At 42.5% G+C, this 24,423-nt stretch overlaps 1 protein-coding gene across 1 annotated transcript in view; it reads right to left on the bottom strand.

The window, feature by feature from the left end:
- stard9 (StAR-related lipid transfer (START) domain containing 9) overlaps window positions 1–24,423 on the bottom strand; it is a 299,291-nt gene that overhangs the window by 155,414 nt on the left and 119,454 nt on the right. The window contains exons 4-7 of the mRNA XM_043698518.2: window positions 18,692–18,808; window positions 4,782–4,814; window positions 4,637–4,698; window positions 2,719–2,831 (exon numbers count right to left, since the gene is read on the bottom strand). Of these exons, the coding sequence (XP_043554453.2) occupies window positions 2,719–2,831; window positions 4,637–4,698; window positions 4,782–4,814; window positions 18,692–18,808 (325 nt within the window). The remainder of the gene's footprint in view (window positions 1–2,718; window positions 2,832–4,636; window positions 4,699–4,781; window positions 4,815–18,691; window positions 18,809–24,423) is intronic.

Raw genomic sequence — 24,423 nt, 5'->3', positions numbered from 1 at the left:
GAGGGATTGAGAGACATGGTTGGGGGGGGGGGGGGGGATTGAGAAGTGGTGGAGAAGAATAAAGAGGTGACAAGGAGAGTGATCATGAGCTGGGGTGAGAGGGATCCAAAGATGGGGGCAGAGGGGGAATCGAAAGGAGGGAAAGGGATCGAGAGGAGGAAGAGGGGGAAGGGATTGAGAGGCAGGGAAGAGGAGAGAGATCGACAGCTGATGGAGGGAAATGGAGAGGCGGAGGAATGAGGGATCAAGAAGTGGGGAGAGGGGAGTTCAAAAAGGAGTAATTGAAACAAGGGGGGGAAATCAAGTGAGGGGATCGAAAAGATGGGAGAGGGGGATCGGAGAGAGGGGATAGAGATGCATGGAGAGAAATACTGAGTGATAGCAAGGAGTGGCAGAATGATTGACATCGCAACTTGCCAATGGTGACCAGATATCCTACATTCATTTAGTCCCACAAGGAAGAAACCATGGTCTCATTCGACGTAACGGAACTGTTCACCTCTATTGACAAAGCCCTAGCCAGAGAAACAATAGCCAACCTGCTGAACAGACATAACAGACAACAGGTCGTTAAACCTATCAACAAAGACGGCACACTTAAACTACTGGACTTGTGCCTCACAACACACCACATTCAACAACCAGATATACGAACAAGTCAACGGAACACCCATGGGCTCACCGATCTCGGGACTCATAGCAGAAGCAGTAATGCAAAGGTTAGAACAAACAGTCTTACCACAAATTCAACCCAAACTCTGGGTCAGATACGTTGATGACACCTTTGTAATCATTAAAAACACGGAAATAGAGAAAACACACTGGATCATCAACTCCACACTCACAGGAATCCAATTCACGAGAGAGGAAGAAAAGGACAACCAACTCCCATTCCTAGTCGTGAGGGTACAGAGAACACCAAACGGAGAATTCACCACCAAGGTACACAGGAAAGCCACTCACACAGACCAAGTCCTGAACAATGAAAGCAACCACCCCAACACACACAAACGAAGTTGCATCAAGACACTATTCAAAAGGGCCACAACACACTGCAGCACACCAGAACTGCAAAAAGAGGAAGAGGAACACCTATACAAGGTATTCGCCAAAAACGGATATCTCGCAATTTCATCAACAGATGCCTAAGGGAAAGACAACGGAACGAGGACATGCCGCAACCCAAAGGACTAGCCACACTACCATACATCAAGAACATCTCTGAAATGACAGCCAGACTACTGCGACCACTAGGACTTATAACAGCACACAAACCAACAGCCACACTCAGACAACAACTCACCAGAACGAAGGACCCGATACCCAGCATGAGCAAAACTAATGTAGTGTACAAAATCCCATGCAAGGACTGCACAAAACACTATATAGGACAAACAGGAAGACAGCTAACGATCCGCATCCACGAACATCAACTAGCCACGAAATGACACGACCAGCTATCCCTAGTAGCCACACACGTAGACGACAAGCAACATGAATTTGACTGGGACAACACTACCATTATAGGGCAAGCAAAACAAAGAACAGCCAGGGAATTCCTAGAAGCATGGCACTCATCCACAAACTCCATCAACAAACACATCGACCTGGACCCAATATACCGACCACTACAGCGGACAGCTGAAACTGACAACTGGAAGCGGCAGGGACAGGCCACTATAAATGCCGGAGGAAACACCACAGAAGCGCTTCACAGGAGGCTCCCAAGTACTGAGGATGTCACCTAGACAGGGGACGAAACGTTTGCAACAAAAACTTCCAGCTCGGCGAACAGAACCACAGCAACGAGCACCCAAGCTACAAATCTTCTCACAAACTTAGTCCCACGTTGCCAGCATTGGCTCATATCCCTCTAAATCCTTCCTATTCATATACCCATCCAGGATGCCTTTTAAATGTTGAATTTGTACCAACCTCCACCATTTCCTGTGACAGCTCATTCCGTAACCCTCTGCCTGAAAAAAATTGCCTCTTAGGCTCCTTTTAAGTCTTTCCCCTCTCACCTTAAAGCTTTGCCCCCTAGTTTTGGGCTCCCCAATCCTGGGGAAAAGACCATGCCTATTTACCCTATCGGTGCCCCTTATGATTTTATAAGTCTCTATAAGGTCTTCTGGGACTGCATCTGTCGGTAAAGAAGAGACAAAGATCTCTGTTAAGGATCTACCAATCTCATCCCTTGTCTCCTTGGGACAAATCCAATCTAGGTCTGGGGACTTTTCTATCTTAATGTTTTTCAAGACACCCAACACCACCTCCTTCTTAATACTGAAGATCAATGATCTGAATTCAATACATCTCTGCAGGAGCTCCTCAGGATAGTGTCCTAGGTTCAACCACCTTCAGCTGCTTTATCTATGAACTTTCCATAAGTTCAAAGGTGAGAATGTTGGTTGATGCACTATGTTTAGTGACTATCATTTTTCAGATTCTAAAGCAGTCCGTCCCTGTCATTATCCATGTCAAGACATGGATCCTTATGAAATCTGACCATTCTAAGATCCTTGGACGATTTTCACTTGGGCGTGAAGGTCTGAAAGATCAAAGAATCATGTAATCATACAGCACAGAATAGGCCCTTCGGCCTACTGAATTTTCCTGGAATTTTGGGAATGAAGCGAAAATGGTCAGAATTATCCACAAATTGCAAAGCTGTCAAAATCAAAAAATGATGTGACTTGATAAAAAGTGAGAGATTACCTTGCACATAGGGACCCTTATCAGGGTGCTCACGCACTCGAAGTGTGTAGGGCTTGTTTCCATCACAGCGCTTCAGAAGATCTCGGACACGTTCATTATAAATTTCCAGAAAGCTGTCAAAGGAAGAGGCCTCTATTATTTTATAGGCAACAGTGAGGACTGCAGATGCTGAAAACCAGAGTCTAGATTAGAGTGGTGCTGGAAAAGCACAGCAGGTCAGGCAGCATCCAGGAGCGGGAAAATCGACGGCTTTTGCCCCTGCTCCTCGGATGCTGCCTGACCTGCTGTACTTTCCCAGCACCACTCTAATCTCGACTCAATTAGTTTATGTTAATGAATATAAATTTTACAAAACAAAAACTCATTGCTGCAAATCTGATATAAAATTAGAAATGGTTGGGAGTGCCTAACATGTCAGAAGATGGGATAATTTGTAGGAGTTCTACTTGTACCTTATCTCTCAGTGCAAAAGGCTTCAACACATTGAATTAGACAGTGTTACAGTTACAGAAAAGTAGTTTATCTCAAGTCGCGCATCTAGATATTTTTACATCACACAAGCCCCCTTCCCACTTAATTTTATCTTTCCTATTAGCAAATTATCCTATTCCTCAATTTTGATTAAGTTCAACAATGCTATCTGCCTCATGTGGTAGTATCACATTCTAACCACTCTCAGTAAAACAGATTCATAAGGTATTCATCTATTTTAATTTTACATTGTTTTCTTGTTGGAAGCTCTCTTATAGTAGATTTTTTATTTATACAGGTCACACTTTCACCTAACACATTTCATCATGTTGTCTACTCAGCTATGTTATGGTTGCTATCAAATGTGCTATCAAACCATAGACTAATTTTAAACAATACAAAAGCTGAAAAATATCAAAATCTTTGTCATGTCATGTAATTTATCTTCTGTGTAATTATTAATATCGCAGAGTTCTGGTATTCCCTTCCCCTAAGTTGGATTGATACCAGGGTCCAGAAAGATCTGATACAAACCATGGCTGGTGCACATTGCTTTGAGCTTCAAAGCCTTATGAGAATGAGATACAAATTGCAGAGATCACTAGATCAGAATATATGTCAATGATAAATTATGGTTGACAGTAACATTTGGCAGGCAATTTTTACTCACATTGAAACTGCAAGGCAACTGCGCCTGCATACTCACTGTTTGCATGCAGTCATTACAATTTGCAAGTTTGTGACAGAGTGGGAGAAATATGTTTTTTTTTACAGTTTTGTGAAGCAGTGATTGAAACAGGGACTACGTTGACTAGATCAGGCTGGTGGCTGAATGAAGGAGGAATAAAAACATACAAGATGATTATATGATTTAGAATTAGTGCTCTTTTTGACTGGCTCAGGCAAATATCCTATTCTAGTGTTATAATCCATGCACCCAACACCATATCAATCAATCTTAAAATCAATCTTGGAGACATATTATTTGAAGCATTCCTAACTGCCTTTGCAACCACTCCTACTGATCTCAACATTGTAAAATGTTATTCAGGTATCCTTCAAGCCACTATAGTGAAAAAGCTGCTTCCACCAGTGTTCTAGATGTTATGACTGAGGGTTGGTTAGCTCAGCTAGGTGGGCAGCTGGTTTGCGATGCACAGTGATGCCAGCAGCGTGGATTCAATTCCCATGCCAGCTGAAGTTACCATGTAGGTCCTGTCTTCTCAACCTCCCCCCTCACCTGAGAATGTGGTGACTCAAGTTAAACTAACCACCAGTCCTCTCTTTCTCTTATGAGAGAGCTGCCTTATGGTTTTCTGGGGATATGGGATAAGGTCTGATAGTCTTGTTTCTCATACAACCGTCAGATGATACAAATGTGGTAATATCTGTCAATGTCATCAATTTAAAAGGTGAGATTTCATTAAAGGAACACCAGCATTCTCACCTAACTTCTATTCTGCATGATGTTGGCTTCTCTTGGTAGTCATCCACCCTGGAGAAGAGCCCCTGTGAAAAGCAACAATTATGATACTCATGGTGCAAACAGTAATGAAATATCCAAGAGTTTAAAGTGCTAGGACAGTAATTACCTTGCATATCCTTGGTGTCAGCCCAACAGATGCCTAAAGGACACAAAGGAATAATGAGTTACATGAAACTTGTATTTTGATAATTTCCTTACTGAAAACATCTATTGGTGGTCATATATTCAATTAAACAAAGAGTTTCAACTGCTAATTCTATCCTTTGGCCATTTCTATGATTAATTGTTTTCCTCATTGTTACATACACAGTTTTTATGATTCCAGATATTGTCCCCACTTTCACAAGCCTAACAATTTTTATTATTATTTACCCCTTGTTTTCAATTATCATCAAACTCTTGATAAATCACTCATGCTTGCAGGCATAAAGGAAGAAAGGACTTGGATTTATATTGTATCGTTCAAGGTTTCAGGGTATCCCAAACTACATTAGAAATGTAGTCACTATTCTATTGTAGGAATTGCAATTGGCGTTTTGTGCACAGCAAAGTGTCAAACATGATAAGGCCATTTATTGATGTCAGATGAGAAACAGACAGCAGGAAACCACCCTAATTTCTGTCAGTACAATACCAAGTGATGTTGTAGATCTATCAGAGAGGACAACCAAGACCCAAAGCGAAAGATGACTCCTTAGGCTGTATAGCAGTCCCTTAGTGTTGCCCAGATTTGGTGCTCAGTATTGGAGTAGAATTTGAAACCACAGAAGATGTGCTAGCTGAAGGTCAGTCATCTGAGGCCCAGGAATCTGTAGGAATTCCTCAGTGGTGTATCTCCTAGACACAGCCAAATTCACAAGCTTCATTACTGACCTTCCCTCTGTTGTAACGTTGGGGTATTTGATGATAACTGCACTGTCTTTAACAAACTTCATGATTCCTCAGGTACTGAAGTGCATACCCACATGTAACAACGTCTGGGCAAGATTCAGACTTAGGTTGATAAGTGGCAAGTAATTTTCATCATACATGGATACTAGGTAATAAACAGCTTAAATAATTTGTCTCCCCTTGACAATCAATGACATGTTGTTGTTAATGGAGGGAACCATTAACCAGAAACCTAACAGAATGAGCCACATAAATATAGTGGTTACAAAAACAAGCCAAAGGTTAAGAATTCTGCAGCAAACAACTCCCAAAGTCTGACCACACTCTGCAAGGTACAACTCAGATGTGTGATAGAATATTCTCTACTTGCATGGATGAGTGCAGCTCAGCATCATCCAGGACAAAGCAGCCGCTTGAGTGGCACCTAAATCGTTCACTCCCTCTACACCACTGCAGTGTATATTTAGTGCAGCAATTTGCTCGGACCTCTTTGACAGCAACTTCCAAACAAGGATGATGATGCATGGGAACACCATCACCTGACTTGGAAATCTATTTTCAATCTTCACTGTTGCTGGGTCAAAATTCTGGAACTTCCTTCTTAACAGCACAGTGGTGGTGAGCTGCCTTCTTGAACCGTTGCAATCCATGTGGTGTAAGTACACTACGGTACATTTAGAGAGGAAGTTCCAAAGTTCTGATGCAAGTTGATAACCGATCGACTATATATTCCTAAATAAACCAAACTTAATAGATCTGGGAGGTTCAATACCAGTGCATTACAGGCTGTGCAAAATATAACAGAAAGAACTTACATTTAAATATCACTCTTCATACATTCATATAATACAGAAGAGGCACTTTGAACCATTGAGTCTGTACTGTCAAAAATAGACTAAATCTACACTCCAACTTTCCTGCACTAGACCCATAGCCTTGAGTGTTATAACATCTCAAGTGCCCACTCAAGTAATTTTTTTTTTTAAGATTGTGAGTGCTCCCAGGTAGTACACTGCAGGCCTCCACCATCCTCTGGGTGAAAATATTTTCCACAAGTCTCCTCTAAACCTCCTGCCTTTCCCTTTAAAATTATGGCCCTTGTTACTGAACCTTCAACTAAGAAACACAGCTACATTCCATTCATCCTGTCTATGCCACTAATGATCTTAAATGCTCTATTTGGTCCCAACTTAACTTTCTCTGCTTATAACCCCAGCTTATCTAGCTCCTCTTCGTGGTCAAAGTGTTCCATTCCATACAACATCCTGGTGAATCTTTTCTGTACCAGCTCCTGTGAAATCACACCCTTCCTGTGGCCAAATCAAAGTCCTCTATAGGTCCAACATAATCTCCTTGCTCTTACAATCTAAGCCTCAATTGATAAACATGAAGTGGAGGTGCTGTTGTTGGACCGGGGTGGACAAAGTCATAAGTCACCCGATAAAGCAGCAGCACTCCGAAAGTTTGAGATTACAAATAAACTTGAAGTATAATCTGGTGTCAGGTAACTTCCAACGTTGTCAACTGATAAAGGTAAAAATGCCATATTCCTTCCTAACTACACTATTGACCTGTCCTGCCACATACAGGGATTTGTGGACGAACACACCCTCTGTCCCCCTGAGGAGCCTAGTGTCTTCCCATTCATTGAACATTCCCTTGGTGTGTGACTTCTTCCAAAGTGCATCAACTTACACTAATCAGGGTTAAATTCCATTTGTCACTGAACTGACCAATCCAAACCAAAACCTCACTGTCAACTACCCAGTCAGTCTTTGAGGCATCCTCACACCATCAAGTTCCTAACACGCTCATCGATATCATTTGTACATATCATGAACAATAAAAGACCCAGCACGGATATCTGTAGTACGCCTTCACTACCATCTTCTGTCTCCTGTCGCTCGCCCAATTTTGGAGCCAACTTGCCAATTTATCTGGAATCCTATGTGCTTTTACCTTCATTCACCTTCAGGCTCCCATGTGGAACCTTGTTGAAATCCTTAAGAAAGTCCACATAAACCAATTCAACTGCTCTACCTTCATTTACATAGGTGGTCACATCCTTTGAAAATTCCAACCAGATTTGTTGTGTATGAGCTCCACCTGACAAAGCCAAGCTGACTGCCCTGATTAATCCTTGCTTCTCAAAATGGAAACTAAGTTTCTCCTTCAGAATTTCTCCAATAGTTTCCCTACCAATAATGTGAGACCGGTCTGTCATTTCCTGGTCTCTCTCTACTACCCTTCTTGAAAAGTGGAATCACACGGGCTGTCCTCTGGCATCTCCCGTGTGAGTCAGAGAGAAATTAAAAATTTGCGATTTCATTCTTCACCTTGGATATAACTGATCTGGACCTGGGTATTTGTCCAGCTTGAAATCCACCAAAACCTCCCCCACTCCCTCCATCAAACTGCTCAAAAACCTCAGAGTCCATCTTTTTCTCAATTCTTTATCTACACCCTCCTTTTCCTGAGTAAAGGCATGGACTTCAGATGTCCCAAATACTTCACAATTAATTATTTTTAAAGTGTAGACACTGGTAGAAAGGCAAACATGTCAGACAATTTGTATACAGCAAGATTCCACAACCAGCAGGAAGATTAAACAAAAGTTTGGTTGTGTTAGTCGTGAGAAACCGTTGGGCAGGGAACAAGCAGAATCTACTACTCTTTTCCAAAAGTGCTGCGTGGTCATTTACACCCACCCTAACAGGAGATAGAGTCGTAGAATGTACAGCAAGGAAACAGATCCTTCAGTCCAACTCGTCCATGCTGACCAGGTAACCCAACCTAATCTAGTCCCATTTTCCAGCACTTGGCCTCCACACCCTTCCTATTCATATACCCATCCAGATGCCTTTAAATGTTGCAATTGCACCAGCCTCCACCACTTCCTCTGGCAGCTCATTCCATACATGCACCACCCTCTGCGTAAAGACAGTTTTGAAGAAACTAAAAAAAAGCTGGAAATCATAATGGGTCAGGCAGCATCCATAGAGAGACAGCAAGCTAAGGGCCTGTGCTGTGCTGTGTTGTTCTGTTCTATATTCTATGTAATGTTTCGAGTCTAAATGACTCTTCATCAGAAGAGAGTTTTGGTATTGTGCCTCATTTGAAATGCATCAAACAACATCCTGCATTGGAGTGTCAGCCTGGATTTTATGCACAAATCACTAGAGTGGAATTTAACCACATAACCTGCTAACTCAGGTGAGAGTGGTGGTTCTTCTATAGCACGATGGTTGCTATCTTGTGGAACCCCGTGTTATAGAAAAATCACACTTTAGAAACAGTGCTTAAAGTGTTGGCAATGTAATCACATTACAGTCAACATACATTTCAAAAGTTCACATTTTAGAAACAGTATTCCCAATTTGTCAATCGCATTACAGCAAATTCGTGTTAACGAAACGCGCATTATAGCAGAATAATCTGTACAACAGACAAAAACACACATTCCCACCTTCTGCATTACCAATTATGCTGCTTGATAGCCAACAGAAATTGCCCAAAATAAACTGATAATTACATTCAGCAATCCGAACTACAAGTTTATTGATGAAGTCTGAAGTAAAACATTTATTTTGCAAAGAACGTTTTTCAGCAAAGGTGAAGTTTCCTCTGCGTGAAGTATTAAAAGCTGCAAAAGATAACAGATTGTCTCCTGAAGTAGAACTGTAGACAGAATCAGGTAATAGTGGAAATGAAATTGGCACAAGTGCACTAGAGTTCTTCTTTACTAGATAACACAACAAAATTTTAGTTTATTAATTTAAAACAACAAACAAAATAAACGATTTTTTAACTCATCAGAAAACTCACCAAAATGGTTGTACAATCGTGTTCTGAGGAGTCTTATTCAACTTGAAATCTTAACCTTGTTTCTCTCTCCACAGATGCTGCTGGCCTACTAGCTTTTCCAGCAACTATGGTTGTTTTTAATGACTATACCACAACCGTCCAATGAAGATCCTCTCCTATACGCAAAAGTTCTCAGGCAAGTTTTAATTTTTCTTTACATCGAGCAATGAATAAGACCTCCATATAAAGTAAGCCCTCCTCATAGTCAGCAATCACTCGGTGAGGAGTATGATTGTCCACATTGTAAATTCCATGTCACTGGTTGCGAATTCTGTGGGTCCTTGTATGGCTGATGAGCCCGAAACTCACCTCTGACCACACGTTGGGCAGGTGTTTCCAGTGGTGAAAGTGGTCCTTGGATTTGAGATTATTGACATTCCTCTCTCCAGTTCCTTTTCTCGAAGAATTGTTCCGCTTCATACAAGAGCTTCCGCCAATTTGATTTCTTCTGGACGAGGGTCTCCCCAGAGTTGATATCGATGTTACATTTCTTGAGGTAAGCTTTCAGGGAGTCTTTGAAATGTTCCTTTGCCCTCGTCTCAATGAACTGCACTCCTTGAACTAGATGAAGACTATTTGCTTTGGCAGTTTTCATCCTAAGCGCATGGCCAGCCCAGTGGAATTGGCTTTGGATGAACATGGTCTGGATGCTGGTGCTATTGGCCATTTCAAGGAGACTGATATCAGTACGTTTGCCTGCCCAGCTAATTCGGAGAATCTGTTTCAAACAGCATTGATGGCACTTCTCAAGGGTCTTAGGGTGGCATCGATATGTAGTCCAAGGTTTGAAACCATATAGAAGATCCAGAACGTTGACTGCCTTATGCACAAGGATCACAATCACTGAGACTCTCATCCCTAGGCATTTGATGGCAGCACTTGCAGATTGGAGATAATGTTAAATCTCCGCTATGATGTCAGCCTTAGATGATGGGTAGCTTCCCAGGGAGAGGATGTGTTCTATATCTGTAACGATTTCTCTACCTCAAGAGGAGTTAGTAAGGGTCATATCCTTTGGAGTACATTTTTGAAGGTTTGAGGATGTTGAATCAAATCATTTTACTCGGGTAAGACTCAAAACTCTGATAAGCTGATTAAAGAAGTGTAAAGAAATGTAAACAGCGGAAACTGTTCCAATGCAAAGCTGCAATAAATTGCTCTTTGCATATTTAGAAAAATCTCATCTCAGTAAAATGACAATCCCTCATTTAAAGCATTTTTGGTCTCCCAACCAGGGGAAATATTTTTCCAGCATCTACTCTGTCCATCATTTTAAGTATTTCATAGGGTTCAATAAGATTACTTTTCATCCTTTGAAATTCTGAAACTCTCAGGAATCTATGATGAGCGCGTGATTAGATTAGATTAGATGCCCTACAGTGTGGATACAGGCCCTTCGGCCCAACAAGTCCACAATGAGCCACCAAAAAGTAACCCAGCCAGACCCATTTCCCTTGACTAATACACCCAACACGATGGGCAACTTAGCATGGCCAATTCACCTGACCTGCACATCTTTGGACTATGGGAGGAAACCAGAGCACCTGGAGGATACCCACGGAGACTCAGGGAGAACGTGCAAACTCCACACAGTCAGTCGCCTGAGGCTGGAATCAAACCTGGCGCTGTGAGGCAACAGTGCTAACTACCATGCCACCTAGCGTCTGCTAGTTCTTCCGAATAAACCTGTTGGACTATAAGCTGGTGTTGTGTGATTTTCAACCTCAGTCTAACACTGGCCACTCATCATCTTGAAAGAGCAGAGTGTTTACCTCGGTGCTGTGCCTGTCTTAGGAGCATCTAATTCAGGAAATGTCAGGAAATGGTTTCTTTCCTGTTTACATCTTTGGTTTTATAAGAGTGAAGATTGTTGATCAAACTGGAGACCTGTGGTGAACACAAGGATTGATTCTGTATCTGTTGCCATTTGTCAATTATATAAAATGATTTGCATTGAGAATATAGGAAACATGGTTGCGTGTATGAAACGAGCTGCCAGAGAACGTGGTGGAGGCTCGTACAATTACAACATTTAAAAGACATCTTGATGGATTTAGGAATAGAAAGGGTTTGGAGGGATATGGGCCAAGTGCTGGCAAATGGGACTGGATTAATTTAGGATATCTGGTTGGCATGGGTGAATGGGACAGAAGGGTCTGTACATCTCTATGACTCTATATGCCCAGTTTGTCCAATCTCTCTTCATTGCACAGTCCTGCAATTGCAGTCCAGATAATCTTCACTCCCTCTGCGACAACAACATCTTCCCTGAGGTACAAACCAAATCTCACAATGTGGCCTCCCTTACAGTGGAGAGACAAAGTCCAGACTGGGTGACTGCTTTGCAGAACACTTACCTTAAGCTTCCAGTAGCCTGCCACTTAAATGCACTGCCATATTCCCATGCCAACATTTCTATCTCAGGCCTGCTGCAATGGTCCTTTAAAACTCAACACAAGCTGAAGGAACAGTACATCATCTTCACCTTCGAGGCCTCAGGACTCAACATTGAGTTTAACAATTTCAAAATAGAAACACCACCCTCCATGTTCACTACTCTCCTCAACACCCTAGATTCTGTTCCCCAGCTTAACATCAGAAATACCTTTATTTGCTTCTGCTTTTACCCTCTCTCTCTCTGGCTCCAATTTTTTGACTTAATCCTCCCCAGCCCACCCCTGCCAATAACATAAATACTACCATTTCCCAGCTGCTTTCAGTTCTGAAAAAGGATCACTTGACTCAAAACTCTCTGTTATTTTCTCTCCACAGATGCTGCCAGACTTGCTGACTTTCTCAAGCAATTTCTGTTTTTGTAACATTCTACTAGCCTTCCTAAAAGCTTGCTGCATCTGCATGTTAGCCTTCAGTGACTAATTGGAGGAGAAAGTGAGGTCTGCAGACGCTGGAGATCAAAGCTGAAACTTTATTGCTGGAACAGCACAGCAGGTCAGGCAGCATCTAGGGAACAGAAGATTCGACGTTTCGGGCACATGCCCTTCTTCAGGCAGCATCTAGGGAACAGAAGATTCGACGTTTCGGGCACATGCCCTTCTTCAGGCAGCATCTAGGGAACAGAAGATTCGACGTTTCGGGCACATGCCCTTCTTCGGGCACATGCCCGTCCTGAAGAAGGGCATGTGCCCGAAACGTCGAATCTTCTGTTCCCTAGATGCTGCCTGACCTGCTGTGCTGTTCCAGCAATAAAGTTTCAGTTTCAGTGACTAATTGACAAGGATACCCAAATCCCTTTGTGCATCTACACTTTCTGACCTCCCAGCATTAAGAAGTAATCTTTGTTCCTCTGACTAAATGGATAACTGCACATTTTCAACACTATATTTTGAAATGTTTGTGCCCACTCATCAAGCCTGTTCAAATCTTCCTGAAATTACGTTACATTTTTCTCACAACACACATTCCTGTCTAGCGTTGTATCGTCTGCACATCTGATCCTCTCATCCAAATTATCAATATATTTTGTGAACAGCTGAGGCCTAGGTCCTGGGCCTTGCAGTAACCCATCACAAGGCCTCAAATATAGAACTGAAGGAACCATGATGAGAATGAAGTATCACCATCACTGTCAATCACTTGCTAATGAGTATGATTGTCCATAGGAAATTCCACATCATTGGTCATGGGTTCTGTGGGTCAGTGTGGGGCTGATGAGCCAGATTATACAGCCTCATCCTCCAACCACATATTTGGCAGCTATTTCCAGGAGATGGAATTGGCCCTTCCCCGCGAGATTGCTCGCCTTCCTTTTTCCTATTCGTTTTCTGACTTGCATATTGCCGATGGATGTTCTCAAAGAATTGTGCCCCTTCTTACAGCAGCTTTGTCCAATTCGCTTTCTTCTGAACAAGGGTCTCCCAGTTGTTGACATTTACGTTGCACTTAATTGAAGAAAACATTCAAGGAGTCTTCAAAAAGCTGCCTTAGTCCTCCTCTAAATCAAGTACCTTCATTGAACTGGGAGAAAAAAAATTAGCTTTGGTAGTCGGAAGTCTTAAGCATGTGGCTACCCAGCAGAATTAGATTCAGATGATGGCGGCCTCAATATTGGTGCTACTGGCTGCTTCAAGGAGACTAATGTTCATACATCAGTCTTAGCTGATGTGGAGAATTCACTTCAAACAGCATTGATGGTAGCTTTCAAGGGCCTTGAGCTGATCGCAATTCATATCCAAGTTTTGGAGTCACACGGAAGAATCAGAAGGACAAGTGCCTTATACACAAGGATCTTGGTATCAGCATAGATGTTGTTGTTGTCAAAGACTCTCATGCTTAGGCGGCAAAAGGCAGGGTTTGCTGATTAGATGGACCTCTGTATCATTATCAGCTTTAGATGAGAGGTAGTTTCCTAGATAGAGAAAATACTCCATGTTTAGGAAGATCTTAATAGATGGGTGGACCAAATTTGACTTGGGATGAGTTGGTAAAGGACTTGAGGTTGATGTTGAGATCAATTATTCAGTATGCTTCCATGAAAAGCATTAAGCAAAGACTTCTAAGATAGTGGAGGTGACATTGTCATCCACAGACTGAAGTTCAACAAGTGAGGTCACTGTCATTTTGTTCTTGGATTTCAACCAAGGGTTGTAAAGTTCTCTGTCCATTCTGTGGACAATATCCACATCATTGGGAAACTCACTCTTGACAAAATGAATAATGGTGGCGATGAAGATGGAGACTATACCAAGCATATACACGAAAGATGAGGAACTCGTTTATGTACACTTCAGCGACGGAAAGGGATAGCTATATACCGCAGGGCAAGAGTTACAGCTGGGGGAAAGGCAATTATGATGCGATTAGGCAAGATTTAAGATACACAGGCTGAGGAAGGAAACTGCAAGGGCTGGACACAATTGAAATGTGGAGCTTATTCAAGGAACAGCTACTGCAAACCAAATCATCCGCCGACATTTCTGCCACCTCCAAATGGACCCCACCACCAGGGATATATTTCCCTCCCCACCCCTTTCCGCCTTCTGCAAAGACCGTTCCCTCTGTGACCACCTGGTCAGGGCCACACCCCCCAACAACCCACCCTCCCGTCCTGACACCTTCCCCTGCCACCGCAGGAATTGCAAAACCTGCGCCCACACCTCCATCCAAGGCCCCAAAGGAGCCTTCCACATCCATCAAAGTTTTACTTGCACATCTACCAATATCATTTATTGTATCCATTGCTCCCAATGCGGTCTCCTCTACACTGGGGAGACTGGACGCCTCCTAGCAGAGCGCTTTAGGGAACATCTCTGTGACACCCGCACCAATCAACCACACCGCCCTGTGGCCCAACATTTCAACTCCCCCTCCCACTCTGCCGAGAACATGGAGGTCCTGGGCCTCCTTCACCACTGCTCCCTCTTACCTGACGCCTGGAGGAAAAACGCCTCATCTTCTGCCTAGGAACACTTCAACCCCAGGGCATCAATGTGGACTTCAACAGTTTCTTCATTTCCCCTTCCCCCACCTCACCCCAGTTCTAAACTTCCAGCTCAGCACTATCCCCACAACCTGTCCTACCTGCCTATCCTCCTTCCCAACTATCCACTCCACCCTCCTCTCCGACCTATCACCTTCATCCCACCCCCATCCACCCACTGTACTCTTTGCTACCTTCCCCCACCCTCCTCCCTGACCTATCACCTTCATCCCCACCCCCACTCACCTATTGTACTCTATGCTACTTTCTCCCCACCCCCACCCTCCTCTCATTTATCTCTCCACCCTTCAGGCACTCTGCCTGTATTCCTGATGAAGGGCTTTTGCCCGAAATGTCGATTTTACAGCTCCTCGGATGCCGCCTGAACTGCTGTGCTTTTCCAGCACCACTAATCCAGAATCTGGTTTCCAGCATCTGCAGTCATTGTTTTTACCTATTTGATAAGTATGTCCCTGTCAGGCAGATAGGAAATGGTTTTGAGCTATAGGGAGAGGTTGAATAGGCTAGGGCTGTTTTCCCTGGAGCGTCAGAGGCTGAGGGGTGACCTTATAGAGGTTTATAAAATCATGAGGGGCATGGATAGGATAAATAGACCAAGTCTTTTCGTTGGGGTGGGGAAGTCCAGAACTAGAAGGCATAGGTTTAGGGTGAGGGGGTAAAGATATAAGAGACCTAAAGGGCAACTTTTTCACATAGAGGATGGTATTAGATTAGATTAGATTACATTACAGTGTGGAAACAGGCCCTTCAGCCCAACAAGTCCACACCAACCCGCCGAAGCGCAACCCACCCATACCCCTACATTTATCCCTTACCTAACACTACGGGCAATTTAGCATGGCCAATTCACTTGACCTGCACACCGGAGCACCTGGAGGAAACCCACGCAGACACGGGGAGAACGTGCAAACTCCACACAGTCAGTCGCCTGAGGCGGGAATTGAACCCCAGTCTCTAGCGCTGTGAGGCAGCAGTGCTAACCACTGGAATGAGTTGCCAGAGGAAGTGGTGGAGGCTAGTACAATTGCAACATTTAAAAAGGCATCTGGATGGGTATATGAATAGGAAGGGTTTGGAGGGACATGGGCCAGGTGCTGGCAGGTGGGACTAGATTGGGATATCTGGACTGAAGGGCCGGTTTCCATGCTGTACAACTCTATGACTCTGTGACTAAGAGGTCTTATGTAAGGATGAGACCGTGGAGGCTCACTGAGGGCACTTGAGAGTCACAACTTAGCCAGGAAAGACCTAAAGAGAAAGCTAAGAAGAGCAAGGAGGGGACATGAGAAATCGTTGGCAGATAGGATCAAGGCAACCCCTAAAGCTCTCTATAGGTATGTCAGGAATAAAAGAATGACTAGAATAACATTATGGCCAATCAAAGACAGCAGTGGGAAGTTGTGTGTGGAGTCCAAGGAGATAAGATAGGCACTACATGAATAGTTATCGTCAATGTTGTCGAGCAGAACACTGAAACACAATCTACTAGACTAGATGGGATTAAGGTTCACAAGGAGGTGGTGCTAGCAATTCTGGAAAGTGTGACAATAGAGAAGTCCCTCGGGCCAGATGGGATTTATCCTAGGTTTCTCTGGGAAGCCAGGGAGGAGATTGCAGAGCCTTTGGCTTTGGTCTTATGTCATCATTGTGTACAGGAATAGTATCAGAAGACTGGAGGATAGCAAATGTTCTCCCCTTGTTCAAGAAGGGGAGTAGAGACAACCCTGGTAATTATAGACCAATGAGTCTTACTTCGGTTCTGGGTGAAGTGTTGGAAAAGGTTACAAAAGATAGGATTTATAATCATCTAGAAAGGAATACGTTGATTATGGATAGTCAACACGGTTTTGTGAAGGGTAGGTTGTGCGTCACAAACCTTATTGAGTTCTTTGAGGTGACCAAACAGGTGGATGAAGGTAAAGCGGCTGATGTGGTGTATTTGGATTTCAGTAAGGCACTTGAGAAGGTTCCCCATGGTAGGCTATTGCACAAAATATGGAGGCAGGGGATTGAGGGTGATTTAGTGGTTTGGATCAGAAACTGGATCGCTGAAAGAAGACAGAGGGTGGTGGTTGATCAGAAATATTCATCCTAGACTTCAGTTACTAGTGGTGTACCACAAGGATCTGTTTTGGGGACACTGCTGTTTGTCCTTTTTATAAATGACCTGGATGAAGGCTTAAAAGGATGGGTTAATAGATTTGCAGACGACACTAAGGTCGCTGGAGTTGCGGATAGTGCCAAAGGATGTTGCAGGTTACAGAGGGACATAGATAAGCTGCAGAGCTGGGCTGAGGGGTGGCAAATGGAGTTTAATGAAGTGGAAAAGTGTGAGGTAGTTCACATTGGAAGGAGAAACAGGAATACAGAATACTGGGCTAATGGTAAGATTCTTGGTAGTGTGGATGAGCAGAGAGATCTCAGTGGCCATGTGCATAGATCCCTGAAAGCTAACAACCCTATCAACCTGGGTGGCAAGAAGGTGTACAGTGTGTTAGCTTTTATTGGTAGAGGGATTAGATTTCGGAGTCACGAGGTCATGTTGCAGCTGTACAAACTCTGGTGCAGCCGCACTTGAAGTATTGCATACAGTTCTGGTCGCTGCATTATAGGATGACTGTGAAAGTTTTGGAAAGGGTTCAGAGGAGATTTACCAGGATGTTGTCTGGTATGATGGGAAAGTCTTATGAGGAAAGGCTAAGGGAGTTGAGGCTGTTTTCATGAGAGAGAAGAAGGTGCAGAAGTGACCTAATTGAGTCATATAAGGTGATCAGAGGACTAGATAGTGTGGACAGTGGGAGGCATTTTCCTTGAATGGAGAAGGATAGCATGAAGGGACAGCTTTAAACTGAGGGTAATAGATATTGGACAGATGTCAGAGGTGGTTTCTTTACTCAAAGAGTAGTAAGGGTGTGAAACACCCTGCCTGCAACAGTAGTGAATTCTTTAAGGACGTTTAAATGGTCTTTGGACAAAAATATAGATGAAAATGGAATAGTTAGGTTAGATGGGCTTCAGATTGGTTTCAAAGGTCGGTGCAACATCGGGGGCCAAAGGGCCTGTACTGCGCTGTAATGTTCTATTTTCTAACTGAACATCTTTCTGATCTACAAGTTTAGAACCAGAAAGCTACAGTCAAGATCTGATATTGTATTTCAGCATTTTTAGTTAGAATTGTTTCAATATATGTCACAAGGGCAGGTTTAATTGCCCCATTATCTTTTAGTCTTTTTACCATTTGTAGCTATCTACAGAAAATAAATTACTCTTATTTATACAACACATTCATAAGCCTGAGGTATCCCCAACAGCTTTTTGCCAATTAAGTACTTTGAAAAGTAGTCACTGTTGTACTGTAACCAATGCTTCTCAAAGCCATGGTTTGTTCTCCACATTCTCTTGGATGAATCAAAGGAAATAAAACAAGTTTTTATTAAAGTGATTTTCAGTGCAATCAGCTCTCAAATACAGTGATTCTTCTGACTATTGAGTTAATCACGACGTCAGTCAGAAAGGAAGATTAAGCCAGAACATGTCTGGTGGCTGAGAAACCCCAAGCTAAGCCATTCACTGCTAAAGAATCCATTTGGCATTATTCATCCTACAGCTGTGCAGAATGGACATGGAGGCTACTAAGTGTCTTTCATTGCTGAAGTGAATAGGTTAGTGTAAGAGAAATAAAGGGTGCATGAATAAAACTAACTAAAGTAATGCAGAACTGTACTCTGGCTTCCTGCCTTACTTGTGTGAATGGCAGGGGGGGGGGAAAGAAATGAAGAAAAAAACATGAATTGAATACTCACTGGTGTCCCCATCATAGTATACGTTTTTCCTGAGCCAGTTTGCCCATAGGCAAACAGACAGACATTGTAACCCTCTATAGCTCCTGACAGGACTGATGTGCCAAGATCCTGATACACCTGCACATAAAGGGAATAATTAGGATTAGTACACTAGAGAATTGCAAATGTCAATGTCACAAAAAGTAAGAATTTCAAAAAGCACAATCTAGCTTTTTTGAGCCCCAGAACATGTCCTAGTTTCACAGTAGATGTCAAAACAATACACATTTAGAATAATGAGCAATCAAAACTGCTAGTCATGGAATCCACAAGTCTGAATGATAAATGAGTAGATAGAAAAAATTCAAATGTTTTCTGTAAAAGAACACCCTCAACTAAATGAATCGCTCACAGTCTCCTTACGCACAAATAGAAAACTTAGCAACATTTAAAAATTAAGGGCAAATAAATAAATGCAGAAAACACACAGCCAGTCTTTCAATATGTGAACAAATTGCCACATTTGCATTTTAGAGGTGATTCTAATCCATGATACTTCCCATAAACTTTAGTCAATCATTTAGCCTATTGGAAAGATGTGAAACTTGAAAGACTTCAGAAAAGATTTACAAGGATGTTGCCAGGGTTACAGGATTTGAGCTATGGGGAAAGGTTGAACAGGCTGGGGCTGTTTTCCCTGGAGCGTTGGAGGCTAAGGAGTGATATTATACAGGTTTACAAAATCACAAAGGGTATGGATAAAATAAATAGATAAAGTCTTTTTCCTGGGGTGGAGGAGTCCAGAACTAGACAGCATAGGTCTAGGGTGAGAGGGAAAAGATATAAAAGAGACCTAAGGGGCAACTTTTTCACGCAGAGGGTGGTACATGCATGAAATGAGCTACCAGAGGAAGTGGTGGAGGTTAGTACAATTGAAACATTTAAAAGGCTTTTGGATGGGTATATGAATAGGAAGGGTTTGGAGGGATATGGGCCGGGTGCTGGCAGGTGGGACTAGATCGGGTTGGGATATCTGGTCGGCATGGTCGGGTTGGACCGAAGGGTCTGTTTCCATGCTGTACATCTCTATGACTCTATAATTCCAATACTCGTCTGATATCAACAGAATGTTGTGATATTTCTCTTTATTAAATAGATACCAAGGTTATTAATGATGATGAAGGAGATTGAGCTCAATTGGTATCATTCTTTCTTCAGGATTAGGTGGTTATGGATTCAAGTCTTCCAAGACCAAAGGCTGCATTGTTAGCGGTCCTGTCTTTCAGATGAATTATTAAAAGATGGCCTGAATGGTATGTGACCTCCTGTCGAAAAGACTCTACTAGACTAGACGTGATTGAGGTTCACAAGGAGAAGGTGTTAGCAATTCTGGAAAGTGTGACAATAGAGAAGTCCCTTGGGCCATATGGGATTTATCCTAGGTTTCTCTGGGAAGCCAGGGAGGAGATTGCAGAGCCTTTGGCTTTGGTCTTATGTCATCATTGTGTACGGGAATAGTATCAGAAGACTGGAGGATAGCAAATGTTGTCCCCTTGCTCAAGAAGGGGAGTTAGAGACAACCCTGTAATCACAGACCAGTGAGCCTTACTTCGGTTCTGGGTGAAGTGTTGGAAAAGGTTAACAGAGATAAGATTTATAATCATCTAGAAAGGAATAGGTTGATTAGGGATAGTCAACATGGTTTTGTGAAGGGAAGGATGTGCCTCACAAATCTTATTGAGTTATTTGAGATGGTGGTCATACAGGTGGATGAGGGTAAAGCGGTTGATGTGGTATATATGGATTTCAGTAAGGTGTTTGATAAGGTTTTCTATGGTAGGTTATTGCACAAAATAAGAGGCATGGGATTGAGGGTGATTTAGTGGTTTGGATCAGAGATTGGTGAGCTGAAGAAGACAGAGGGTGGTGGTTGTTGGAAAATGTTCATCCTCAAGTCCAGTTACTAATGGTGTACCGCAAGGATCTGTTTTGGGGCTACTGTTGTTTGCCATTTTTGTAAATGACCTGGATGAGGCCGTAGAAGGATGGGTTAATAAATTTGCGAATGACACAGACCGGTGGAGTTGTGGATAGAACACAGAACAGTACAGCACAGAACAGGCCCTTCAGCCCACGATAGTGCTGAAGAATGTTGCAGGTTACAGAGGGACAGAGATAAGCTGCAGAGATGGGCTGAAAGGGGACAAATGGAGTTTAATGCAGAAAAGTGTGAGGTGATTCACTTTGGAAGGAGGAACAGGAATAAAGAGTACTGGGCTAATGGAAAGATTTCAGAAGCGTAGTGTAGATGAGCAGAGAAGTCTTGGTGTCCATGTACAGAGATCCCTGAAAGTTACCACCCAGGTTGATAGGATTGTTAAGAAGGCATATGGTGTGTTAGCTTTTACTGCGAGAGAGACTGAGTTTCAGAGCCAGGAGGTCATGCTGCAGTTGTACAAAACTCTGGTCACCGCATTATAGGAAGGATGTGGAAGCTTTGGAAAGATTGCAGAGGAGATTTACTGGTCTGTTGCCTGGTAGGGAGGGAAGGTCTTATGAAAAAAGACTAAGGGACTTGAGGCTGTTTTCATTAGAGAGAAGAAGGTTGAGAGGTGACTTAATTGAGACATTTAAGATAATCAGAGGGTTAGATTGGATGGACAGTGAGAGCCTTTTTCCTCGGATGGAGATGCACGAGGGGTCATAGCTTTAAATTGAGGGGTGACATAGGACACATGTCAGAGGTAGTTTCTTTACTCAGAGTGTAGTAGGGGCGTGGAACGCACTGCCTGCAACAGTAGAAGATATGCCAAGTTTCAGGGCATTTAAATGGTCATTGGATAAACATATGGTTGAAAATGGGATAGTGTGGGATAGTTAGGCTTTAGATCGGTTCCACAGGTCAGCGCAACATGGAGGGCCGAAGGGCCTGTTCTGCGCTGTAATGTTCCATGTTCTACATGAAAGGAAAAGGGAGGCCAAGGGCACTACCCCTGAGGAACCTCTGCGGTGATATCCTGGGGCAAACATAATCATCATTCTTAGGCTAGGTATGTCTGCAACCAGCAGAGAAGTTTTCCCAATTCCCACTGACTTCAGTTTTGCCAGAGTTCCTTGATGCCACACTCTGTCAACTGCAGCTTTGATGCCAACAGCAACAACTCTCAGCTTGCTTCTGAAATTCAGTCGGTGCTTATATCACAGCTCAAGAGTGCTGAAGGTTAGGCTCCACAACTGTCTGGATAGACCCAACCTGCAGGAGCTATGTTCATTTCTGATCACTGCACCCCTGGAAGGATATACTGGTCTTGGACAGCGTGCAACACAGATTCAGCAAATTTATATTAGTCATGTTGCGCAGATAAGGCTTTAATTATGGAAGATGAAAGAATAAATTTTTTGAGGTGCTTGAGATTATTTAAGATCTGATAGCAGAAGCCCAGAACAAATGGGTATTGACTTTGAAATGAGAGCTTGGCAGTTCCAGACTGATTTCAGAAGCATTTCTATCCGTAGAGGCTATTTCCCTCAAAAAGCTATTGAAGCTGAGTAAGTCAAAATTTCTGTTCCTAAAACTAATTAATTTGAGTTAGATAAGATGTTAAAAGGTACAAAACGAACAAGTAGATGTGTTTCAAGTGCACATCATTTGAATCAGGATTATGTCTTGCCTTGGCTTATGAGAATTAATCAAATGTTTATCAAAGAGCACATAGGTTCAAAAAGGCTGAAGAGGCACACTTACCAAATGTCTAAGCAACTGGCTAACATGCAAGTCACTTCAAGCTGAAATAACCAAATGTCTCCATACCCAAGGAATGTATTGTGGGAAGCACAGCTCCAAATGACACACCAGTTGTTGACTTCAATGAATGAGACACTTGTATGGATTGTCACTCACAGCAGCAAACTCAGAGGTCAAGTAATAAAGGGCAGGGAAGCATTCTCATCAGAGAATTTGTGTTACCAGGCAGTAATGCATAGAAAATCCGACCTCATCAGGGACAATAAGTTACAGCCATTTATGTGTCAGCATCGAGATACCAATGGCTTTAACAGTATCAGTGTTGTTACCAACTCTGTTTTACTCACTTTTCTTAAAAGTACTGTAGCAAATCAAAATTTCTGCAGTCCAGAATAAGTAGGATACATTTTTTGTTTTGTGCAGAGCCAGTATAGCATTCAAATGACGTAATGCAAGTCTTTAAAAAAAAATCTTGTGATCAGTAGCAGTACAATCATTAGGATGCAGAATGCATGAAAAAATTCTGCTGCTTTCTTCACAGCCTGAGCGTATAAAAAGGAGGAAGACACGAGACATGAGAGAGATGTTTTGGGATAGAGACGGGGTAAAGTCATGATAATTCCATTCATTTCCCCTCATTTTCCATGATTTCTCTTGTCAGAAAAAAAACCTATGCTCTTGATTGGGACAAAAACAAAACTGTGCTCACTTGCCAGATTAGGGCCATTTATATTACAGCTGTTTCAATAAGGCATTGTAGTAAAATCTGAAGCATATGTCAGCTTGGCTCTGGGATATGCTGATTTCATTCTAAGCTTTCTTTAATGGGGTCTGTTTTGTTTCAAGGCTATGATCGAAAAAAATCAAACTTTAAATTGTTGCATGCATTATTTTATTAAGCTACACTGTTACAGTGCCAATCATAATCTATACTGCAGGGAACTGAGCTCTGCTCTCTCAACTCCATTAAAATTGTTAAGTATTACATAAATAATACCATTGTAGCTTTGAACTACCTGGGCTACAAAACACGCAAAAGATATTCAGGTTTTCTTTCAATGGGAAAGTGAATCTGCAATTAGAATGATGCATTAAAATTAATGTTTAAAATCATAAGAATATTTTCTTCTCTTTCACAAAGAGTTGGCAAAAACATCTTTTATTGCACAAATAATTCTACTATGGACAACATTTTTAACGCACCTTCTTCCCATGCAGCTCTGTTTGAGGCAAAAATCTGTTACATTGTGGATTTAGCTAAAACTGCTTTTTCAAACAATACAGCAATCCTGGTTAACCAAGTCACTTCAATCTCACCAGTGGGAGACCTACAGGCCTCTCAGTCAGACTCTTCTGGGGAAGGGATGGAAAATCTTTTAGCTGAACCTTCTGGCTGGAAAGTCAGGAAAAGGAACTGAAACACTCACATTGATGTGTGAAGCCAAGTTTACCCCATGGGGGATACAATGCAGATGTCAAGAATTAAATCAAGGACATACAGGAATTCAGAATCCATGAAGTCTACTGACATACTACCCTTTTAAAATGGGTAAATTGTGATTTTATTCATCAATCATTCCCCAATAGAACAGTGGTATGGCTGACTGTTGCACAATATGTAAAATATAGACAAACAAACACACTATACATTAATATTTCCAAGATCCACATGGATTTCTTTCCTCCCCACAGCTAGGTGGATCACCACAATAGTTTAAAAGGAACAGATATATTTGACACACAATACCAACAGTAAATGCATCAGCTCTACACAAAAGAGTTGTTGAGCCTAAGTGGCCGAAGGTCCAACCATTGATACCTGTTCATATGAAAAATATTTCCCAGTCAGGAAAGCAGTCTGCACAACTTCAGTCTGTCAGCATGAGAACATTTGTATCATGACTTATATCAGACTCATGGAACACATGATGAATTCTCTCAACAAGTTTGACAGTGTAGATAGCAAAGCTTAGCAGGTCTGGCAGCATCTATGAAGAAAAATCAGAGT

Source organism: Chiloscyllium plagiosum, unplaced genomic scaffold, assembly GCF_037043375.1.
Source record: "Chiloscyllium plagiosum isolate Xiang-an unplaced genomic scaffold, Cpla_swu_hap1 HiC_scaffold_8, whole genome shotgun sequence".
In the NCBI taxonomy this organism is placed as follows: Eukaryota; Metazoa; Chordata; class Chondrichthyes; order Orectolobiformes; family Hemiscylliidae; genus Chiloscyllium; species Chiloscyllium plagiosum.
Note: the sequence above shows the minus strand (reverse complement) of the source record. Positions and strands in the feature narration are given on the sequence as shown.